Source organism: Vespa crabro, chromosome 3 (assembly GCF_910589235.1).
Source record: "Vespa crabro chromosome 3, iyVesCrab1.2, whole genome shotgun sequence".
In the NCBI taxonomy this organism is placed as follows: Eukaryota; Metazoa; Arthropoda; class Insecta; order Hymenoptera; family Vespidae; genus Vespa; species Vespa crabro.
In genome coordinates, this window is record NC_060957.1 from 5,003,847 (window position 1) to 5,028,073 (window position 24,227).

The following is a 24,227-nucleotide window of genomic DNA, read 5'->3' on the forward strand; positions in this document are numbered from 1 at the left end:
GTGGTGGGTAGCAAGACCGTTCCTATTTCGTCCCTTCGTTTTCTTACGATCCTTCACGAGTTAGGTCCATCTCCCCAGAGGTACGATACGAGTAGGCAGAAAGAACTGTAGCTGGTTCGAAGCTGCTATTGCTGGTGCTGATGGTATATAGCTGGTGTTGCCTTCGCACGAACGAGCCGCACACTGTACAAGTTGGTGGTGACTGCAGACGTGTGAAAATAAAATTACGCCCAACTTTCGGCCAAATTGGTTGAAATTGGGCGGCAGTCGAGCACAAGGCCCTACCGGGAGTCCCTCGGGGTAAAGAAATAGAAGTCTCTCGCGGAACCGATCGCTCTCTCCACCTTTCTTCTTTTCTTTCTTTTTCGGACCCTCTTTCTCCCTTCTTACATCCCCCATGCTTTTTTCTCTTTTCTACCCTTCTTGCAACGTGTTCTAACATCTACTTAGGCCTGCTAAGAGATACGATGGGTCAAGTCAACAACGACTACTACGATGCAAGAGTGTCAAGTGGCTGGCATTAATAATTCTTAGTCCAATGAGACGACGAGATTAGAGGTGATGCCAGTGGTTACTTTTACATTTTTCTGTTTCTTTTCCTTTGATCTTACCATCCGATTCCCTTTCTTCGACTCGATCGCTTCGTCCTACTTGCTTTCATAAAAGCCGCACATGAAAGAAAGAGCGTTGAGCTCGCGGAAATTATAATGCGCATCGTGGCACCAGCTCGTCGACTAATTCAATTAAACAATTCATTTGCCGCTCTGGAGCACCACCTGAGGGCATGTCCCATTCCGTCCGTGGCTTCGTGCCGTGGCTCCGTGTGGACGACTTTCTGTGTTAGTCGATATGGAGGCAGAAACGTGAGTTGGAGAAGGACCAAAGCTGCCTTGCCTTGCCTTCCCACCCTGTTCCCTCGAGAGTCGTAGTCTCGCGCTACAATACAATGCTCCTAATGTTACGGGCTCCAGTTTCGACATAATTTTCTTTCGCGGCCGCCCTTTCGGCTATCAGACGCCTAAGCTTTTGTAGCACTTTGACAAAAAGAAACGTCATTTCCGGTGACCGCCCGATAACGAGAGGAACGTATACTGGGGTGAAAAGCAACCAACCACCCTCTTACTAAACCACCCCCTACGGAATTCTGAACAAAAGTCCAAAAATATGTTGAAAACAAATAAATGTCTATGTGATGTGATAGTTGATATATGACAAAAGAAAAAACAGAAAGAGCAAAAAAAAAAGAAAAAGAAGAAACAAATTTTGTGTTTCGCCGACAACGTCGATTTTCCGGAAAAAATATTTCCCTTTTTCGATATGCGGACGCATTGCTAGAGATGGACACCACACTAGTCATAACGATATATATATATTTTTATAAACCCGTCGTATCGAACTGTCCGCACCTATATTTCAAATTCAGCTTTCATTCCGCTTTATGAATAATTCATGATACGTTTCTTCCTTCAAATGGACCAAAGTATGGCCTACGGTTTGATTCATGACACAACGGTTGACGATCGTGTCGAGGCTTAAGAAGTCTCTATCAAAGAGAAAACGTAGCCTTCTGCCCGTTACATCGTCGGATTGCATAAGCTGCTTGCAAATCTCCTACATAATTTATTACTCGAATCGAATGAGCAGAAAGAAAAGCTTCCTTACTAGCCCTCTTATCCGATAGTTGTAATTATTACAATTGTAAAGAAAAGGAAAGAGAACACGATCATTTGGTCTATCCCCCGCTCCTTTACAACTTAACACAATTTCGAAGAAACCGAAAATATTTTCTGAAAAAAGAACTAGAGAATCTGAATGAACTCTAGGACGTTTTCTCTAGACACGAAGCTATTCAAAACTACATCCGCTGATAAAAATCACGTAGGTATATGCTTACGATTACGCTGCAACGAGGAATAGAGGAAGGAAGACATGGCGGCACGAAGGACAGAGAATAGTCGTCGACAGGGATATATGTATATACATACATACGGGGTGAAAGGAGAGAGGGCGGGTGGGAGGGAAGGAGGAAGAGAGAGAGAAAAAGAGATAGGTAGGGAAAAAGATGAAAGAAAGATCGAAAGAGAGAGGTAAAAGAAGAGAAAGGAAAAGAGAGAGGGATAGAGTGGAAGGGAAGTTGCTTCTTGATGACGCGCAGATAAGGGAGGGTTTAAAGTCTACGTGATGAGTTTCTCGATGTGTCCGAGCGGAGGTCGAGCCTGAGAACTTTTGGTAAACGCACTACTCCAGCACGAACAAGTCGCAGTTTTGTTCGAAAGAGACTTCCTTTACATCTCGCTTGTCGCGAAAGGTCAACGTTCATGATAGTACAATGTACAAACATGCTACGTAGAGAGTTAGAAGCTTTTCATCGATTTCCGGCGCTACGTCTTGAAAAAACACTCCAAGACTCATTCTCGTGATCTTGGAAGGGTTCTTCTTAGGACTTTAATAAGGGACAAAGTTTTCGATGGAAGTAGCTACCTCGGAAATCCGATGAGCTTAATCCACCAAGGTGGTCTCGTCCAACTTTTAACCCAATAAGGCAAATGAGATACCTGCTATTTCAATTTGGGTAAAAATCTTCCCTCAACTTGGCCCCATTTTAACCGTTTGATCTTTTCCTCTTAAAGAAATCGATTCCGCAAATCGTCCCATTTTTTTTACGTTTTATCGAAATTTTCGGAAAATTATTATCGAACGAAACAGACAATTCTACGATACGGTATTAATGCTATGTGCTCGGAGTTGGAAGAAACCAGAGGTCTTCCAAGGGTCTCACGTGCACGTCTCGTATCCGGACATTCTCATGTCTTAACTTCCGGGAACGTGAGCCAGGCAACGCACCAACTACCACGGCGACACCTTCTCCCAATGGCTTGACTCGTACACCTAACTGCGGTCACTGATCTTCACCTCGCCATTCTATCATTCAATGACTACCTTCCTTATTCTATTCATTATTGTTAACGATTTAATATTTTATAGAACTATTTTCTGCTTTCAGAATTTTATTTTATGTTTTTAGTTTAATATTTAATTTTATTTACTATTACCTAAGTAATTAAAAAATTAACATCTTTCAAACTGACTTTGTGTCGTTCCTGTATTATTAATTATATATTATTCTTCGCGATTTAAAATAGTTCATCTTATTGAATTATTATTTCATTCTACTTTACCAATAAGATAATTCGTAAAATTTATATTTATAAACGATCATTGCTTTATCAGTCCATTCCATTCGCTACCCTATTCACATTTATATTCGCAACTTAATATAGTCTATCTTTTACAATAAGTCTCTTTATTCCAAGAGTTTTGCTTGACTCTATACGTTACTCTGCTCATATTTATATTCACAACTTAAAATAGCTTATCCTTTACAATAATTTTCTTTATCTTACTTTGCATTATCAAGAATCTTGCTTGACCATTCTTTATCTTATTTTGCATTATCAAGAATCTTGCTTGACCATCACTTTCTCAACCAATGATTCCGTTCGTTAGACTATTAATCTTCATATAATCATGAAATAACATGTTCTTTTTTTAGAATGATTTGTTTCATTCTATTACTTTACAAAAAAGTCTAGCCAATATATCAAGTATATAAAAAAGATTAAGAAAACACCCTCACGGTAGAGTCCAAACGATGGAGGCTAGTTAGTAGAAGATCGTAGAAAAGAAGGAGCTAGAAAAGAAGAAAGAGGTAAAGGTAACGTCGTTGACGGCTCCCCGGGTTGCCTCGTCAGCATCAGCGTTCTTCCGATCGCATCGGGTTTACTGCCGTGGCGTGACGTACTCATCTGCACCATCGGTTTACCACCCTCACGCCTTATATCCACTGCCGTCACCGTCACCGGCACAACCAACGTCGTCTCGCCACCACCGCCACCGCCTCCACCATCGGCAGCCCTACCGCTACCCATCACCATTACCATTATCCACTCACTGTGACAGAGCTCTCGTGGGACTCTAGATACCCCCGACGTACTATCACGTTCTTTCGCCTGATTTCATAGGGGCCGCAAAAATTGTCGATCTCGAAGACGAAAAAGGTTTGCTAGCGTACTACCTGCGTAATTCGACGTTCGTCGAATCCCCACATTTTTACAGGATTAGCCGTGCGCGATTTATTCCGATAGTTTGAACAAACAATTCCTACGGGACATTATTGTCATCCTGGTCTTTCTTAATAGTTAAGTTTTTCATTATTTTTAAAATGGGTATGAATAGTTTAATTGATTCTAATTTTCATTATGATAAATATTTAATCGTCGATGATCATCGTTCGCTAATTTATCCTTTACGTCATACGAGGAAAGCTCGTATTTGTCTCTTAATATCGTACATTCTCTAACAAAGTACATTCTCTAACATATAGGATCTACGTAATATATAGGATCACTTTGCAAAGAACTAATCGTTGGTCACTGAAATTTAAAACATTCGCAGTCGACTTGCCGAGCGTTCCTTGTAACGAGTAACGCACGTTGCGGTGACTCTCCGATAAAATAAACGCAAGATTCTAACGATAAGCACTAAGCGTAGATATTAAAGAAATAAGTATAAGAGAAACAACATGCCCTGGCTCGAGGAGAGGACCCTGACTCTGTTTGTACGGGACACAGAGGTCCGCCGGTACGAACCAGGAGTGCGTGAACGCGGGGTTGATGTTGAGCGCCCCGGCAGCCCCCTGATGGGGTCCACCGACCCCGACACCGACCCCGACCGGACTTTGCCGCTGAAAGCTTCCATAATCCATGGCCACCTGATAGGGCAACATCTCCTCTCTGAAGCACCTTCCACTTTCTTCTATACTTTCACGCGACGATTAGCAAGCACACTAACAATCCAACGAACACAATTCAATCCAAGAATTATTCACTGTCCACTTTTAGCAAAAAATGTATCTGCGTATTTTTATGGGTCACTTATTTGTCCACGAAAAACCAATGTATTTTCAAGGTCGTCGTCATCATTGACGTATCTTTTAGGGTCGATTACCCTCGCGATCACGGAGTCCCATGCTCGCAAGAACGAGCGAGGACTCGTCGGAAGAAGTAACGAAAACGAAGAAGACGAGAAGGGTCACGAAGAAGGAGCGGAGCAACGCGACACGTTCGAAGGGCTGCGTCACGAAGCGCCGAGTACTCGAATCGCGCGCGATGCGCGACGCGCGCGCGACCGGACAAAGTCCCCGAATCGGTGCTCCCCTTAAGAGAGTGAGAGAGTGAGAAATAGAGAGAGAGAGAGAGAGAGAGAGAAAGAGAAAGAGAGAGAGAGTAGGAGGGCAAGAGGGGAGAGAGAGAAAGAGAGAGAGAAAGAGAAAGAAAAGAAGACGGAGATAGGGGTTTAGTGGAGGGGATAGCAGTAACGCGACGGCTCGTGACCGGACGGGAGACCAGACGGGACTGTACCGTCTCGTTGACGAGACGTCGAGAAGGAAGGAGGACGAGACGCTTTTCGCCCACGCTCGCGCACGCGAAGCTCCCAGAAGATGAGAAAGAGAGAGAGAGGGCAAGATAGAAAGAAAGAGAGTGGGAGAAGCCGAGTCGTCCGCGAGTAGGCGGGATAAGCCACGCCCATTCGACACGCCCATCGCGAGAAATGCTACTCACAGAAGGACCGCCCAACATCGAACGAATGCGACTCAACAAAAAGGAATCTTTCCCTCTCTTGCGAGCCACTCTCAGCTCCTTCGGTAGCCTCTACAATGCTCCGCCCATTTCACCTAACGACGTTTCCTGGCTGGTTAATATCCTTCTCACTGGACGCCCCGTAGATCCTCCGATGGACCAACATCCCTCTCTTCCTCTTCTAAACTCCTAAGGAAAAAGACAGCCACGTGCATTCAGCTTTCTACCGGATTCTTTCACTTTCCTTACTCGTCCAGTTCTTCTTTTTCCCGCGGTACAGGTATCTACGGCGTAGATACCTTTGCATACATCATAGTACATAACTTCGAGAGTAGGATTATGAAGTTGTCAGGCGTCATCGCCGATGGAATCATCGAATTCTACCCGCCATCTCTCAAAATAATCTTCGCGGTGTGATGCGTAGGTGCGGCTAGACCAGCCCTCGAACCCCTTTCTCCTCGTTCCCATTTCAATCTCCAATACCATTCATGCGTTTTGATGTAACCATCTCGGAAGGAGGTGGGGAGTATGTTCGAGGGAAGGAGAGAGAGAGAAAGAGAGAGAAAGCGTACGTGCGTCCGAGGTAGACACTGTCTCTGTCTCTTTCTATTGCACACACACACACATGCTCATACACACCACTCACCAACTACGTACAAGCTCATAAACAAAACGGCCGCGTTTTATTGGAATGTCAAAGCGGGAATATTGGTATTCTTCGCGAGGACTCCCCAAAATATGTACGTCCGAGGGCTGCATGCTAATGGCCGACGACGAGGGAGCTCACGAGGCGAGTATCGGTCTCTCTTCTCGCATCCGGTTGTCAGCACCGGCCGTTAGATCGCTGGCGCCACGGTGGTTGACAACCACTTCAACGACTAGCCTCACCTCCATTCTTACTTCTATTCGCTCGTACCACGATCGAACTATTCTTTGTCTATTTTCTTTTTTTCTATGTCACCATAGCACGGTAACTCGCAAATCGACTTGATATTAAATTATTGATTCAATTTTTTATCTTAAAGAAATTCTTCTAACTTCTTCCTGTGACATTCCAGAATAATATACTAATTCGACGAGTGCCTCTCAAAAATAGATAATTCTATTCTTTCTTCGATCTCATGGCAAAAGTTTGCTCATTGTATCGAACATATGATGCCTGCTAACGTTAATTGTTAGGTATAACTTTCCACGACACGTTTGTTTCACAATCCGTTGATTTCTCACGTTTGATGAGTTGCGATGATTAGATTCTTTCATGCAAACCACGCGATTCGAACGATCTTAAAATAGTTGCAATAGCTATTGGCTGTAACTATCGACACTTTGTAACACAGCGAAAACGATCGGAGAAAAGCAATTAGATATCTATGGGAGAAAGAGATCGAAACGGATCTGCAAATTGGCACAGTAGTCGAGCACACGCTAGTCTTTGGACTTACATAGCCGTCTCCAATATTTATAAGAGGTCGACCGTCCCAAAATGTTCCCTTGGGAGAGGTAGGGAGCTCGCAGCAGCGTTGCTTTATCTGCCTGCAGGCTTCGTCCTGGAGGATTTTCAATGACTATTAAGCACGAGGAAACAGCTGATCGTATCGATCGATTATATCTCTCTCTCTCTCTCTCTCTCTCTCTCTATCTCTCTCTCTCTCTCTCTCTTTCTTTCTGTCTCGCTTTCGTCGATGAATATAGGTCAGATTAAAATAAATTTATTCAATTAAAAATATTTTATACGAAAATCATAATGACATCCGTTACAATAAATGAACACAACAATAATAAAACAAGTAACATTTTATCATTTTCGCAAAAAAATAAGAAAGAAAAGATCGTTTTTGTCTATTAGAAACATTGCAATTTATTCGAGTACCCTAATAAATCATTACGGTATCGTTTACAAAAGACAACGTATGCTTAGTTTGATTTAGTATGTTTAGTTGATAGAACCAACTAAAGGTTGGGTGTCTCTCGAAGCAAACAATCCTTATGAGTTGGTAAAATTCTATTAGAGGAAGCTTTGATTAAGATATTAAAGGGTACGTGTCGGGTATTCGAGCAAGTATTAGGTACTCGGTGTACGTAGCAGTAGTGATACGTAACCTAATTGTCGTAATCCGATCCTCTATGCTAATGTAGGAAGAAGAGAAAGAGAGATAGAGAGAAAGAGAAAGAGAAAGACGGACAGACAGGCTTCAGCCTAGGCGAGACAATGTTTAACCTGCACACTGGCAGGGTGTATTGTTATTTTAATAGGCATTACTTGATTTTAAAGTTCACTGAATGCCAGTGTGTTCTTGAAGGGGGATTTGATTGCTCCGACGATAGGGTCGAACCCTGTTATTTCTTTCCCCAATCCCTACTTTCTCCGGCACTAGTCGTCTGTTCTCGTCACTCGGACCTACGTACGCTACTCGAAGCGTTCATGCGATCGAATCCTGACTTCCTATGAGCGTAACGTTTTCTCATGGAAACATTCCTCTGTTCGCTTTTCATCTTTGCTTTTGTTCGATAAAAAAAGGAAAAGAAAAGAAAAAAAAACAAAAATAAAAAAAGGAAATGAATAAAAAAAAAGAAAATGAAATTAACCCAAACTGGTGAATTAATCGTGAAAGAAGGTCCAGGAGGTCGTTCGTGGACTTGCATGCCGCTTCATTTGCCACAAAGGGGATGAAATAGAGCGAAGTAGGGTGGGTTAGAACTAACTAAACTTCGCTCTGGTAAATAGAGTCTAATCAACTGCGGGATTCAGCCTATCGGCACAGATTTCGGCCTCGAAATGGCCTCGATTGTACTGTCTTAATATTCCTATCTTGCTACGTCTGTCTGTGTATATATGTATGCGTGAATGTGTATAAAGAAGTTGTAAGTACGTATATGTAAGAATGGTCGCTTTCACCATGAGCTTCGTTTTTCGTCGAGCAAAGAGGAACTTTGTAGGATCGATTGACCCGACAGAATTTTCGTATCGAATTTTTTAACAATAAATCTTATCGAATTTACGTAAAATGAAGGCTGCTTTGTAAGGGATTTAGTATAGTACGTAGTTACGTGGCAGGCGTATTTTTAATCGAGGAGCCTGATCATTCGTCTTCGACGAATGCTTACGTCCACGGATCACGGGTGAACGACCAAGGTGCGACTTGGCATTTCAATTAGGTAGAATTTTCTGTTCGACTACGGAAAGAAATAATCTTGTTGTTTAACTCGATGGAAAAGTTTTTCTTTTTTTTTTTTTCGAAGAAAGCGATCGCAGGTATGCCAGTTGTACGTTCCACTTCGATATTTCGTGTCACCTACATATTTTATTTATATTCATTTATGAAAGAAGACTCTCTTTAAAATACAACGAATTCCTATGTAAAAATTTATTTATTTATTTTCTTTTTTATTATCATTTTAATGAAACGGATTTGTGAAATTTTATCAGAAAATTATAATCATAACATTTTTTTCAGAATTATTATGATTATATATGAAGTGAGGATTATTGAATAAAGCTAAGATTTCATGATTCCGAAATGAAATAATATTTAAAGGTATAATTTTTTGTTTCTATAAAAAAAGACATAAATTGTAAAGATAAATAGATAGATAGACGGAGTATAAGAGAGAGAGAGAGAGAGAGAGAGAGAGAGAGAGAGAGAGAGAGAGAGAGAGAGAGAGAGAGAGAGAGAGAGAGAGAGGAACGAAGCTAGTAGTCCAGACAAATAGTCGTTTGAACGAGAACACGACCGCACCCCGTCGTTGTCGAAACGAGGTTAAGCCAATCGGCTTCTTCGGAGACGAACGAGGCTCCCAAAGAATAATTAAGTAACGACGAAGGGTGTTCCTCGCGTAGTACGACGACCACTTTGCTCGTGCAAGCTAGAGAATTTCTTTCTGTGCTCACGTTCTTTTGTTCCCTCTGCGTTAAAGAAAGAAGAAAAAAAAGTCACAATATCGCTTCCTAACTATACGAGTCACGCTGCTTATCTCACTCCCTTTTTTACCGTAGGACCATAATTGAAAAAGAAACGCAATTACGTAGGAGACGCGTTAACGATCGAGGAGGACCAATATCTAGAAGGGGAAAAAAAAGAAAAAAAACTAGACTACAGTTCGACGACACTTTTTTTTAGCATGTATATCATAGAATACGTGACAACTCCTGATCGATGATCGTACAGAATTATGTAAGTAGTATAACTTCATCTAATCGATGTAACATTTACGATATATTACGAACGTTTCTAATTTATCACGCCTTTGTTATTATTTATAAGAACATTTCGTTGAGAGAACTCTACAGATATTTATCTATTTGGAGAAAATGGAGGGAGGTCACCTAATAATCGCCGACAATAAACGCGAATCGCACTTGATTATTATGACTGTTCGACTCCTTTCTGCCCTAGCCCTCAAATAACTTCGTTTCTCGTTAGTAGCCAGAGCAACCCTTAGTAGCTCAGGGACGGTGAGTAAGACGGAAGGGAGGATATTCGAAGGGTAGGAGAGACAACGTTTCCGTTTTTCAGGCCGAAGGTCGTCGTGAGGAGGGTGAATGACTGGGATGCAATTTGAAAAATTACAGGAGCCGCATACGTTCCTCTCTTTTTCTTTTTCTTTTATCACCGTTAACCCTCATATTTTCACAACGTATCTTTGCATTCCTTGCAGTTTAAGCTCGAGGCTAAACTCCTACAAGATGTGAAATCCGTCACGTGCGTCTCCCACGTTGCTTATGATTCTGTTTTTTCAAGAGGAAATCTTCTATTACAATTTTTTGTAAAAACGAAGAAGAAGAAAAAAAAGAAAAAGTAGGAAAAAACAAGAAAAAGACGACAAGTTTCTTAAATCGAGAAAATACTCTTACAAGTTATTCGAACGCGAAAAGAAAGCCCTTGCTAAACTGGCAGGTCCTCCTAGTAAGGACAATAACAATACTAAAAAAAAAAAAAAAAAAAAAAAAAAAAATAGAAAAGAAGAAAAGAAAGGGACGAGACACGCTTCTCGAGCGAGACACTTGTTTCGAGAGGTCGATAAAATCTCCAAGCTCGGCCCTACTTCTCACTCTATCGTTTTCCTTTTTCTTCAAATGTTTTCTTTTACGTTACCTTTTACGAGAAAGAAACTAACATTTCTAAAAAGACAATGTATCATACGATTACATTGACACAACAAATCATAGATTTTCTTAATAATATATCGATCGAATAAAGGTTTGCATGTGCATATCCTGTCGATTCGTAACGGATAATCGATAGAGACAGATGATCGGTATCTGTAGAAGAGAAGAGACTCGTAGGGGTTTAGCACGTTGCTATTTAGGAGACACGTGCAGCAGCCAAGTTAGCCACTTGTTCCAAAGTCTCGATCGCAATCTCTGTCTGGCTTTCTCACTCGTTCTCTTTCTGATACATCGGAGTCGGTACGTGTTTGCCGGAAATTCTCGATTACGTGGAGGAAGAGGATCGGTTTATTACGAGCACGTGGGACGGGTTCTCACGTGCACGTAACGCGGTAGGTAATACGTGTATCCACAAAGAGAGAGAGAGAGAGAGAGAGAGAGAGAGAGAGAGAGAGAGAGAGAGAGGGTGTCTCGGTAGTCCGTAAGATAGGGTCTCATTATTGTAGGTAGAGTGCTCCTAAATTGCCGCTCTAGGCTGGGGTCGCGAGACCGAAGCTTTGCCTTTTCCTACGACTCTGAGTTCTCGTGGACCAATTAACTTTCAATTAGAGAATGGAGATAACTCTTATCGCGTCCGCGAGGGCGGATTTTATGGGCTCTTCTTTACCCGATGCCCGACGTTTATGTCCGCGCTGATGCATGGCCATGGAAAGGGTTAGATACGGATCACTATATTCATAAAAGCGATAACATATCCGATCGAAGGAGGGACTGATTAGCGTGCTTGGACAACCGAACTCTGTCACGAGTCGAAGAACTTGTTTCTAAATTATCTTACATTTAAGTATTAAACTGGGACTAAGAAAGTTATAATTTTCTTATACCTAATTCGTTGAAATATTATTTAGATATAATTGTACGATCAATTAAATTTTTCGAACTATAAGTAATTACTTAAAGATTATAAGTAATTACTTTAAGATCGAGATAGTATCGATAATAATTGTTACAAATAAAGTTACGTATTGATTTGATTAATTTACACAATTATGTGAAAATGAATAATTTAAATATAAAATATTTATATTCAAGAAAAAGATCGCGCATGAATGAAACGAATTTTTTAAAACTAATAATGTATTGTAATGTAAATATGTACATGTTTATGACATAACAAATAATATTCATTGTCATAAAGTTATCATCGATATCTTTACAAATAATTATTTTATGGTTGTTTCACCATGAGTTAAGGTAAAATTGTTAAGGACGCTTTGGTTAGTCTAACGAAAGAGGGAAAATCTATATGTATGATTATGAGGACGGAGTTATCACCGAGACTCAAGTAGGGACGAGCCCGCAGCCAAGTCCATATTTGTGTATTACGCTCACGTGCAACGATACAATAAGGAATCCTTCGTATCGGGGGACGCATGCTAAGTACTACTAGCAACTTGCAGCCCGTGCAGCCGGCCGCGATTGTTTTCTTCGTACTCTCTTCGTACTCTCTTCTAATCGTGCCGGCCGACGCAATCCACCAACATCTTTTTCTTCTTCTTCTTCCTATTCTTTTTCATTTACCCTCTCGATCTCTTCATTTTCCTTCTTTAACTTACTGATCGAATTTAATAATTTGAGATTTTATAATTAAAAATATTTGTTTTGAATCTTGCATACCTTTTCTTTTGTCATTTCGAATTAAGAGTAATTGTTTAACATTGTTTAATATTAATTTGAAATATTTTATATATGTTTATATATTTTGTGTATCGCTATATATAATTTTTATTAAATTTAAGTTTTATTATAGATATATGATTAAGCTGGCAATTATGAAAGTGGTAACTAAATTATGTTAATAAATGAACTTCTGCATTTTATTTAACTCGAAATAAATAAGAAACTTTATTTTTCTAAATTTTTAACTTGTTCCATTTTTTACTTTTACTTTTCGTAACTATTAACATAATTACATGTATAATTATATAGCTTGTTTACATATATGCTTTATATATAAAATAATAATAATAATGGGTGTGTGTTTGTGCATGTATATAATGTATATAACTATATATATATATATATATAGTTATATGTATATATATATGTATATATATATATATATATATATATATATATATACATACATACATACATACATACATACATACATATACATATTATATTATATTTAAATGGGATACTTAATTAGTAGAGAAATCAATCTTGCTATACTTTATCGACGCGACGGTCTTCCTTTCGTCGTACCAAGAGTATAAAAAATGTTTAACGGAGGTGTTGGTATCTCGGCAATAATTAGCTATGTAACGTATACAGGGCGAAAACGATTACACCCCTGCGGTGCTATTTTTAAATTATTACGTTTATCGTTCTCGCTCCCGTTGTAGGCAACTCAACGAGCCGCTTGGGCTCTGCGAGAGGTGATCTTTCTTCCGTTGAAAATAACGGAACGAGCCCAAGCTCGCAAGAGAGAGAGAGAGAGAGAGAGAGAGAGAGAGAGAGAGAGAGAGAGAGAGAGAGGGGAAGAGAGAAAGAGGGAGGAAGAGAAAGGGAGAGAGAGGGAGAGAGAAATGCAGATGACACTAAGATAATTATTAAATTATTATTTTTGCGGGGGATATCAGGAACGTCGTCGTAACTAACCCGCTGTCGGAAGAAGACTACTACCACGGTAACTTTTCTTTTTTTAAAGGTACAATCTACGATTTCGAGGGTTGGAGATCGGCCAAGAATTCGTATTTAAGATCTCGTAATATCGATTTGGTCGACTATTTCAAATTTACTACGGGCACAAATTTTTATCTCAGTAAAATTTCAATTATTTCTATCTTCGTTGAACGTCTTGTGTTCGTCGATTTGATAAACTATTTATTTAACGGCAAATTTATTAGGAAGAAAAAAAATTTTAGGTTTATTCCAGGAAATTTCAATTCTCTAAAATTTACTGCCCGTAAAAATTTCTATTTCAGCAAAATTACGATTTTTTCTTATCTCTGATAAATGTTTCATGTCCATCGATATAATCAACTATTTATCTAACAACAAATTTATTATGAAAAAAAAAAATAAATGTTATGTATATTCCAGGAAATTTCAATTCTTTTAAGTTTATTACAAATACAAATTTCTATCTCAGAAAAATGTCAATTTTGCTTATATGCAATAAACGTCTTGTGTCAGTCGACTTAATCAATTATTTATCTAAGAACAATTTATTACGAAGAAAAAAGAAATTGTAAATACATTCCAGGAAATTGCAATTTTTACTATATCCCAATAAACGTTTCATTTCGTTTAGTCGTAAATTGTCTTCAGAATTTTTCCCGCCAATCTCCTATAAAAAATTGAAGAAATAAGAACGAGTAGATTCAGTTTCTCATAAAAAATAGCGATGAGTTAACAGAGAGGTTATAAAATGCGAGGAACACGTAAAACATCGAGCGTGTCGAAGAATGTGATAATGCTTGTGTCGGTGATACGTCTTTTACGATGGTAGCTAGAGAAAATAATAAAAACTGCGATATGCTACTAGGTGGCAAGAGTCACAAGAAACAAACCGGATATATATCACTGGATATATAGATAATATTTCAAATCTAATCTATGATATATCGGGGACCGTGAGTAACGCTTTTAGCTGCCGTGAAATGCACGCATAATGCGCTTGATGCTCCTTGGTATGTAACTCCAAATTACAATTCCGTCGTTACGTTGATCATCGAAGCGTCCAACCGCAAACCGCAGCTCGCTTCGTGCCACGATTCGCGTTCAATACATTAATCCTTCGTTTCTCGATGAATACCCATGTACGAATTTGAAAGCAAGTTCTTTTTTGTTTTCTTTTCTTTTTCTTTGGAAATCTAATGATTTTTTTCTTCTTTTTACATTCCAAGTTAAAAATACGAGTAACTCTAGCCGTTCGTTTTATTGCCAACGATCTTTGATGAGTTTATTATCTACCATCGACAGTTTCGGAATGGTAGAACTGCTTACAAGAAATCATTGCGAGAGAGAGGGGAAACCGAAAAAGAAGAAAAAAAAACAATGTTCCACTTGCAAGGTATGAGAAGATCCTTCCTAAATCTACGGTTCGATCTTGATCTTTGCAGACGGGCGCTCGTTGTAGGGCAACATAACGGTAAGTTCAGTCCAGCAATATATTATACCGATCTAACGTCTCTGTTAGTGTTATACCTGTAAGATCAAAACCGAGATTCGGCTAACTCCCACCCCATTCTGTAAAACAATATCAAGGGTGCGTTCGTGTAACGGTATTTTCTATACCCTCTGATATCATCTTCTTTTTATAGAAAACCAAACCAAATCAATTTTTTTTTATGTATGAAAACTTCTTATCATAAAGAGAATAATATAACAAAAGATAGAGAGAGAGAGAGAGAGAGAGAGAGAGAGAGAGAGAGAGAAAGAGAGAGAGAGAAAGAAAGAAAAAGAAAAAAATATTTGAAAAAGATATTCGTGCGAAGATTTTATACAAGACAATTGTTCCATAAAACGTTCGTCTTTTATCAAGAAAAAAATTTGTTCGATAAAAAAGACAATTTAAGTCAGCTGCCAACTTAAAAGAGCGACGACTCGTGTCTCGAAATTGGCCTTTCCTCCTATCTTCCTCGTATCTTTACCTGGCACCCCATTGCATAATCATGTCTTATAGGATCTAACACGTTTACGATCGTTTCATTTGCGTGCAACACCAGTTCGGAAGTCGAAAGATATTTTTTGTGAAAGAAAGTGAAAGGATTCCAGTTTAGATCTTCATCTACCAGGACCGTAACCATAATTTTCACGTTTTACTAGAGAAAAACAAAAGAAAATAAAGAAAGAAAGAAGAAAAATAGAATGAAAGAAAGAAAAATGAAACCAAGTAACCAAATTCACAGTTCACAGTTCAAATCTTTATGCATACGTAGAATAGAAATATTGTCCTAATAAAAATAAAGAAAAAGAAAAAAAAGAGAGAAAAAAATTTTGAATTTAAAAGGACAGTAGTGCGTCCGTTGCTTGGTCTTAGTCTCAAGGAAGAGCAATATGTAACCGTAGTAGGAGTATATTTATCATGTAAGCAAGCAATTTAGGCTCGATCATTTTTCACGAGCCGCGTCGACTTTAGATCCTAACAGTAAGTTGAGAGGGTGTTATTGGCCAGCGGGTGAACACCAAACGGACATCCCCTCCGAAGGCCTTCCCTCTGACTGATGGTTTTTGCCCTTTGCCAAGGCAGATACTTCGCGACACTGCATCCGTACGTGACACTCGGCTTTCGTTCCTTTGCACTTTATATGCTGATGAACCCGACAAGATTCGTACCTTATCTCTACTTTGCATTTTCAACTACGTCGAACGAGATGGACGATGATAGAAAGATCATGACGGCGCATCTTCGACCAATTTCATTCTTACTATCGATAACATTCATTCGATTTAAATCGATTGAGTGATCTCTATTGGAATTAAAAAAAAGGTAAGAAAAAAATGAAAAAAATTATTTTTTTTATCTATATATAATTAGAGTTTCGTTTATAATTTAGAATTAACAGTGAAGATTAAATATTCAAACGATGATTTATTTTATTAATACTAGATTTATGGAACTCGTCGATTCGAAGGATTTCAGATTTCATGCTTCAAGTTAGAAATATCATAAATATTATTTTTTATATTGACTTTGATTGATGAATATAAAGTAATGTTATAACGAAAAGAAAAAAGGAGAAGAAAAAAACATATTTTAATGTATCTACCAAAATATGACGGATTAGAATAGAAATAGATATATTGGATTGTCTGGAAAGTTCGTGCCGATTTTGTTTTCACCTACTAAAATTGGCATGAACTTTCCGGATAATTCAATGCAATCGTAAATCTAGTGTTAATGAATGATTCATTTCATTTCTATATTTCATTGATTTCATTTCAGTTAACAAAGACTTCAACATAAGCGAAACGACGTTTCATTTCATTCATAAACAGATCAATTTATTCATAAATTCAAATAATACTTGAACCGAACGAACGTAACATAAGATTAATCATTTTTATCCTAAACATAGATCTTTGATCTAAAATCGATAATATCAAATCGGTTACACTTAACAAAGACCTTAAAGGAAAGGATCTCTTTCATGAAAAAAAAAAAGAAAGAAACATTCCTTGATCATCGCATGAGCCAAAAAGAATAAAAGAAAGGAGAGAGAGAGAGAGAGAGAGAGAGAAGTGAGAGAAGAAGTGAGAGAAGTGAGCGGTGTCCCTCGCGACGTAAAAAAAGAAAAAAAAGGAAGAGTGCCGTAAGAAGAGGACACCATAAAAGAAGAGAAAAGAGGAAAGAGGATAGAGTAAAAAGATAGGTGGGGTTTTGGATGTCCTGGTGAGGAGTAACGGAGTACGGAGGAGTAACGGTCTGTTAAAGATAAGGAAATGAGGTGTCGCACCCTGCGATCTTGGTGGCAGCCTCGCCGGAAGGGTCTTTTCCTTCCACGTCCTGGCGGAGCACCCCTTAGGGGATTTTTCCTGAGCTTTTCGAGGCTCGCGTTTCGAATACCTTCACACTCGGACGGCCGGTTGACTGGCTGGCTGCCTGGCTGCTTGGCTGGCTGGATGACTGTTGGCTCGCTGGCTGGCTGGCTGGCTGGCTGGCTGGCTGGTTGGCCTCTTTCTTTCGAACTCCGTTCTTCTCTTTTCCCTTTCAACGGAATAACCTCGAATCGGTCCATCGAATCGTAACGCGCTACATATCGATTGTGTCGCTCTTGGAATGCGAGACGGACGATGAACGGCCAATGACTGGACTGGAACGTGAATTAATGCACCCCTTTTTTTTTAGCTTTTAGCTACGAAAGCTTTGGGAAGAAGAACGATGAATGCGAGGGAGGGGGTGGGGTCGGGTCAGAGGGAGGGATGGGAAAAAAGCTTTCAAATTATTTCAGGAACGAAATTTCTTTTTCATCTTAATCTCTGACTTATTGGATTTTCTGTATTTCTCTCTCTCTCTCTCTCTCTTTTTCCTCTTTATTTCTCTTTCTCTTTCTCTTTCTGTTTTTCATGTTTTCAGAACAACCGGTTGTAAGTCTAGCGAATATTCGATGTTAACCAGAAAATTCTTATCTTAACGTAGCAAATAACTGGAGGGACCGAGTCGAGCCGAGGTAGATAACCATACCGATGTAATCTCTCGTCTGATTTAACTCGGTTCATAATTCCGCATCCTAATCTCTGGGTGCTCGCTCGCTCGTATAAGCGTCATTGTTATTTCCCTTATATGCCTCTCTATCGCGGAATGTTTACGCGAGCAGACAATTAATTAAGACGCGCGCTTGATGTAAGTATGTATACATATGTATATATCGTCGATACGACGGCAAAAGTTTCTGTGTCTTCGTTTCTCTCTCTTTCTCTCTCCCCCTCCCCTCTCTCTCTATTTATCTCTCTATCTCTCACTTCTCGGTAGAATCAACAACAGAGAGATAGAAATAAAGAGAGAGAGAGAGAGAGAGAGAGAGAGAGAGACTGCTGGAATTCCTGATTCGTCGCTTCAATTAAATCTTTGCGTTTTGCTTTCCTCCGTTGTCTCTACCGCTCGTTAATCGTGGATATAAATAATTGAAAATTAGTTGTGTCAGGATGTACGGCACGTATTCATCGGGTGGCGGTTGAACCGGATAGAGAGAGAGAGAGAGAGAGAGAGAGAGAGAGAGAGAGAGAGAGAGAGAGAGAGAGAGAGAGAGAGAGTAAGAGAGAGAGACAAGTGATTACACCGTGCAAGTCTTAACAGCCAATCGAAGACTCTTTTTCTCTTTCTCTCTTTCTCTCTTTCTCTCTTTCTCTCTCTCTCTCTTTCTCTCTCTCTCTCTTTCTCTCTTTCTCTCTTTCTCTCTTTCTCTCTCTCTCTTTCTCTATCTATCTTTCTTTTTCCCTGTCTCTCTTTCTCTCACTCTCTGGAAGGTATTGGTCAATGTAATCCCACGCACTACTCGATGTAACGTATGAGAAGTATTTAAATGCACCGTCGAGAATGCATGCCAGGATTGTGCAACGTGTTACGTGCTCCGTGCCTCGAATCGCTTATTAATCGAGGAAATATAAACATTATTTAAATACATCGTTCTTATAAGCACTTTGTAAGAAATTTCGTGGATCAAGAGATGTCTTTTAACTTCGTTCGCGTTCCTCTCGTATAAGAATTGTAGCATTATCTCGTCTCATATCGTCCTACCGTCCTGTTTATTTTTTTCTTCTTTCTCTCTTGTTTTTTCTTTTTTTGCCTTTTTTCTTTTTTCTTTTTCCTCTATTTTTTTCTTTTCCTTTTTCTTTTTCTTAACGTCGACGTGAATTTTATTGGGATTTAGTAAATTGCTTTCGCCCCTCGTTCGGCTTCTTGCTCACCTAATTGCCCCATAATAGCCGCTTGATTCTTACGGCATCGTTCCTCATCCCCCATGGACTAAGGAGCCGACAACGTCTTAAAGCCACCAATTGAGTAGTACCTAGCTAATGTAATCTTTCGATGATACGGAAAACGATGACGAGGTGGAATTGGATGGGGAATGAGGAGGAGTAGGGAAAGATTAAGATATTCAAGAAAAAATTTGCCACGAATTAAAAAAATTCGATTTACAAAATATTTATGCAAATACATACATACGCACATATCATATCGTATCGATGAATAATGCTCGTCGTAACAAAGTTCGACATGAGTTCTCGCGGTTGGCCCGATGATTTCGAGGGTGATACCCGTTTTAGTGGGATGGAAGGGGAACCCTTAAAAGGCTCGACAAGTCTTCCCTCGAGAAGATCTTTCCTCCCCGTGTCTCTTAAAATCGTAAGATTTTCAAAACAGATGCACCCCTGTCCTTCTGAAATAGCTTTTTAAACTCTACGAGCAATGTTACACGTTATAACAACGAAGAGAACAACTCCCCATCTTCCAGTGAACACTCTGATCCTGATAGTAAAATTCTTAAACGATCATTCCATATTTTTGATCTCTCTATCTCTTTCTCTCTTTTTTTCTTTTTCTTTCTCTTGCCGTTACAAAACGTCGAATATTTATGCGAATGGATTTCGTCAAATCGAGCATACCTAATAATCGATGAGTCTCGATGCTTTATTTCCGAATTCACGGATCGTCGATTTGGTCGTTAATAATCGATACTTCACGCAAGTCGATAAGAGGAACGGTAAAACGACTTTTTCTATCCATCCTTCTTTCTATTTTATTCCTTTTTCTTTTTCTTTTTCTTTTCCCATTCCTTTTACTTTGGATTTCGTTACGCTCGATGGTAGATATGATGTGCATTAAATGCGAAAAATCACAAAAGGTCGAATCCTTGAATTTAATAGTTTACGAATCAAACGATTGATAAATTATTATTTGATATATAAATTTTGTTTTTTTTTTTTTTTAATATTAAGAACGTTCATTCTTAAATTAAGATTTCGAAGACTTCGAAATTTCTTTTATTAACATTTTGTTGAGCGTTTTGCCAAGCTCGTTTGTAACATTAAGCCTTCGTGATATTACGTAGCCGCATTAAGAAGACATTAATTGTCTCATCAGTTCGCAGGAGGTGTAGGAGAGGGTACATTGCAAGCGTTATTTTTGTCTATATTATGGAGGGCATGTTCTATTAGGGTGACGACGTATTTATGACTATTTCCTGCATTCAACCCCATGTGTCATTAAGCTTCCACCTAAATCTTTTTTCGAAATAAGCGATATGTCATAATGTACACACACACACACACAGAGTACGAACTATTCGTTTTCTTTTTTTTTATCCGAAAAACGTTTCCAACATGAACATAAACAATAATAAATACAGGTTTATTTGTCTTTCCATTTTTTTTTAAAGAGAAATGTGAAAACGTCAAATAATCTTAATTTGACATTAACAATAAACAAGAAACATTCTTTATAAAAAGAAAAAAGAAAAAAATTGTAAAAAATAAAAATTACTGAAAGAAAACATCCGCATAATTAAATAATATACCAGCTATATTTGCTTGTAAAATTGTTTACTTTGCATTTGCATGTTATTAACAATAAATAAAAATTGTTGTTTGAAGATATACAAATAACAGAGAAAGGGAAACGTCTAGCTAATTAATGTAATACATTCTTTTGATATTACTTGATATTTCGCTTCTAAAATTATTTCTAACAATTACATTTGCACGTTGTTAACAATAAATAAGAATCAATAATTCTGTTAAAATAAAAAAAAAATAAATCGTAAAATGGAAATAGTGAAAAATAAGCAAAAATATTTACGATTCACGTTTCTTCTTTCTTTCTTTTATTTTTTTGTTGTCTCTTTCCTTTTTGTCTTTTTTTTTGTTACCACGATCAGTTATAGTTAACCAGGAAACTGTTACCGTAATATAATAGGATCGGGTGCGGCTAGCTGGCCAATACGATGGCGATTAGATATGCTTTACCATTTCTTCTCCACATTCTGGATTAGTGTCGGTATTCATGGCTCGCCTATCGAATTGTCTCAACTTGCTGCCTCATCTACCGTACTTTCGATTCTTATACCGTAACTTTGCATCTAAATCATCATCACGAATCCATCTAATACCGATCACGCTTATCTCCTTTCGACACTTTTTCATTAGATATTAACTATTGTTCTAGTATAGCTTGTTGAATGAGTCTTCTAATCTTCTTCTTGTAAGACAAGTTCTAAATGTTTCATTATTTTTTATCTTTTCTATAAAGGCAATTTTGTGCACAGTTATTGTTATTTAAAAACATTAAAAAATATATTAATTATATATTGAAAAATATTTAACCAAGAAAAAAGAAAATATCAAAACAAAACAAAATTAATAATACCTTTTATAAGTTTCGTTCGTGTGTATCCAGGGTGCTAAGAAGAAATCTGTAATACCGACAGCGACCCATATTTAAACGGGAACTCATTGGTACCAGTTTATACCACACGGTGGCAGCTTATCCCACGCTCGCTATACTACAGGTGTCCACTTCTAATCATTGCATTGTTTAAATTAAATATTTGCCCGGGAAAATTTTTAAAAAGTTATAAAAAGATCAATACAAATTTTCATGAAATAGGGAAATCTAAACATAATACTATTGCAACTTTTGTAATAGAATTTTTGTTTTAGTAAAAATTAAATTTTTTTCAATAAAAAAAATATGATTTTTAAAAAATATAGGTTTTTCACAGAATAGAATCAACGTCGTTCTAAACAAAGAAAAAAAGAAAAGGAAAGTAATACTTCGATCTCATCAACACAGAGAATTTAGTCGAGCATATCAACGACAACGATCATTTGGCGTAACTTTCACACGTTTTGCGGTCGTAGAAAATCTCGGAAGCAGAACGTACTTTGTTAGAGAGTTGCGTGTCGCACGGTTACACCCCGAAACTCGTTGGTGGTGTCACGAGAGACGGGGATACTCGGAACGATGAAAGGAGGGAACATGTAATCACGCTAATTGAGTGCAGATAGAGCTCGTTGACGACTCCTTCATTACACACCGGGCAAAAGGAGAGAGGGGGTTCCTAACCGCACGATTACCCACTAACTTCACCGCTTTCGTATCGTACCGGCAAAAGAAGAAGGTTTTTCGATGTTACGCGATAAGCACGAGAGACATCGATAAAACGTTTATGATAGCCATCGCGGGATCGTACGTGACATAACGAAACCAACTACCAAAAAGATTATTTTGATTACCACGACGATTATTTTCGTCGATAGTATACATGCAATCCTTTTTATTAATACATTTTTATTAACATTTTTTATTAACACACATATATATATATATATATATATATATATATATATAAATATATACATACACACATATATGTATGTATATATATATAATCGTTCTTTATAGGATTCGAGCTGTCATAATGAATGATCTTTATTATCGTCACTTTATCACCTGCTTTTTATAAGGAAGGAACTTTCGAAAGAAGAAGAAAAAAAAAGTAAGAAAGAAAATGAAAAAAGAAAAAAAAAGAAACAACTCAGAATCGTTAAAGCTTTCCTTATTAAGTTTACATTTTTTCATAAACTAGTGCCGTAGACAAGGCATCGGTGGAATAACAATGAGAGCTCTAAGTTGTTCTTGAGTTCTTGAAGAGAAGGGGGAAGAGAAGTAGGAGGTGTTAAGAGAAAGGAGTAATACTGGTAGGATATTAGTGGTGGTGATGATGATGGTAGTCCAACCTGAAGGATGAATGGTTTTAGTGGTATTCGAGAAACGATGCCTGTCATTTTGACTAGGATGAACGAAATAATGGGGAAAAATCGAAGTCGAGACAAAATCGTGTACTTACTCGCCATGATCGTTCGATTTTTTCTTCGTTACCTTTGCTACTGAACGAGACAATTTTTTTTATTCTTTTTCTCTCTCTCTCTTTCTCTTTCTCTCCCTCTCTTTCTCTCTCTCTCTCTCTCTCTCTCTCTCTCTCTCTCTCTCTCAATACCTACCAAGGAAGGGTAAAATACAAGGATAGATGGAAAGAAAAGGGAAGGATTCGCATGTTGTGGAATGCGAAACATCGGTCGATTTCGGACACAACGGTGATAGGAAAAGACGATAGCATAAGAGTCCGAACCGATAGGGGTGATGTAGTGGAGGTGGGTGGTCTCGCCAATATGCCGTCGTCCATAGATCACATAAGGGGCGAGCCGACAAACTGGGGAAACCTGACCAGAAATATGATGTCATTTATATGGTAATACATCGGAATCCCGTCATTTAGATACTTCGATGATTAATGCATCCGACAAGACAGCACCAGATGCCTTCCCAAGCTTCGCATCTCTTCCACTTTTCTTCCAAATTTCTCTTTCGACTTGCTGCAACTAAGACATATTTAGCTCTTAGGTACAACGAAGTCTCATACTAGGTTGGGTTCCTCATAAATCTAATTTGAAAATTTTTTTCGCGCTAAATTACTTCCTATCTAGATACTCAAGTCAAATTTTTTTCTTTTAATTATTTTTTATGACAACCGTATCTAGATCTTAGATACAGTGATGTTTCAAATTGGACCATTGAAATTGTCGAAATCACGAAAGGTTTTTCAAATCGAATACAATATTTCTTATTTTACGATATCTTCCTCTTATTTTTTCGAAATTTCAACAGATATTTTCTAGACTAACAAAGACTTTAGGTCTTATAGACCCTATAGATCGCGAGCGGACGGTCAGTTGGCAGAGAGGAGGGTGGGAGGGAGGGAGGAAAGGTTTGAATCAAAATCGGTTTTCGAGCTTGATAGCGCCGAGGACAATTATCTATCAAGCCATACGCATGCACCGCAAACTGGCCCGGCTGACCGGACGAGGCCAGGTCCGGCGGGTACATTTCAATTATTAAAGGGAATTACTCGGAGCGTCCATCATCTTCTATACTTATTTTCTCCTCTCACAACCACTACGACCGCCGCGGC

The 24,227-nt window shown here is 38.5% G+C and overlaps 1 protein-coding gene across 11 annotated transcripts in view; it reads right to left on the bottom strand.

The window, feature by feature from the left end:
• The window catches only part of LOC124422480 (protein trachealess), an 85,205-nt gene that overhangs the window by 13,413 nt on the left and 47,565 nt on the right, over positions 1-24,227 (bottom strand). The window contains exon 1 of one of the 11 annotated variants that reach the window (XM_046958963.1): positions 7,082-7,163. The exons of 6 other annotated variants lie outside the window; for them this stretch is intronic. Coding sequence is in view for 4 of the 5 variants with exons in the window: in XM_046958959.1 (XP_046814915.1) it covers positions 4,587-4,786 (200 nt within the window). In the remaining variant the exon portion in view is untranslated. Of the gene's footprint in view, positions 1-4,586; positions 5,782-7,081; positions 7,164-24,227 lie in introns of those variants that run through there. 4 more of the 11 variants (XM_046958961.1, XM_046958959.1, XM_046958962.1 and 1 more) reach the window with 4 other exon arrangements.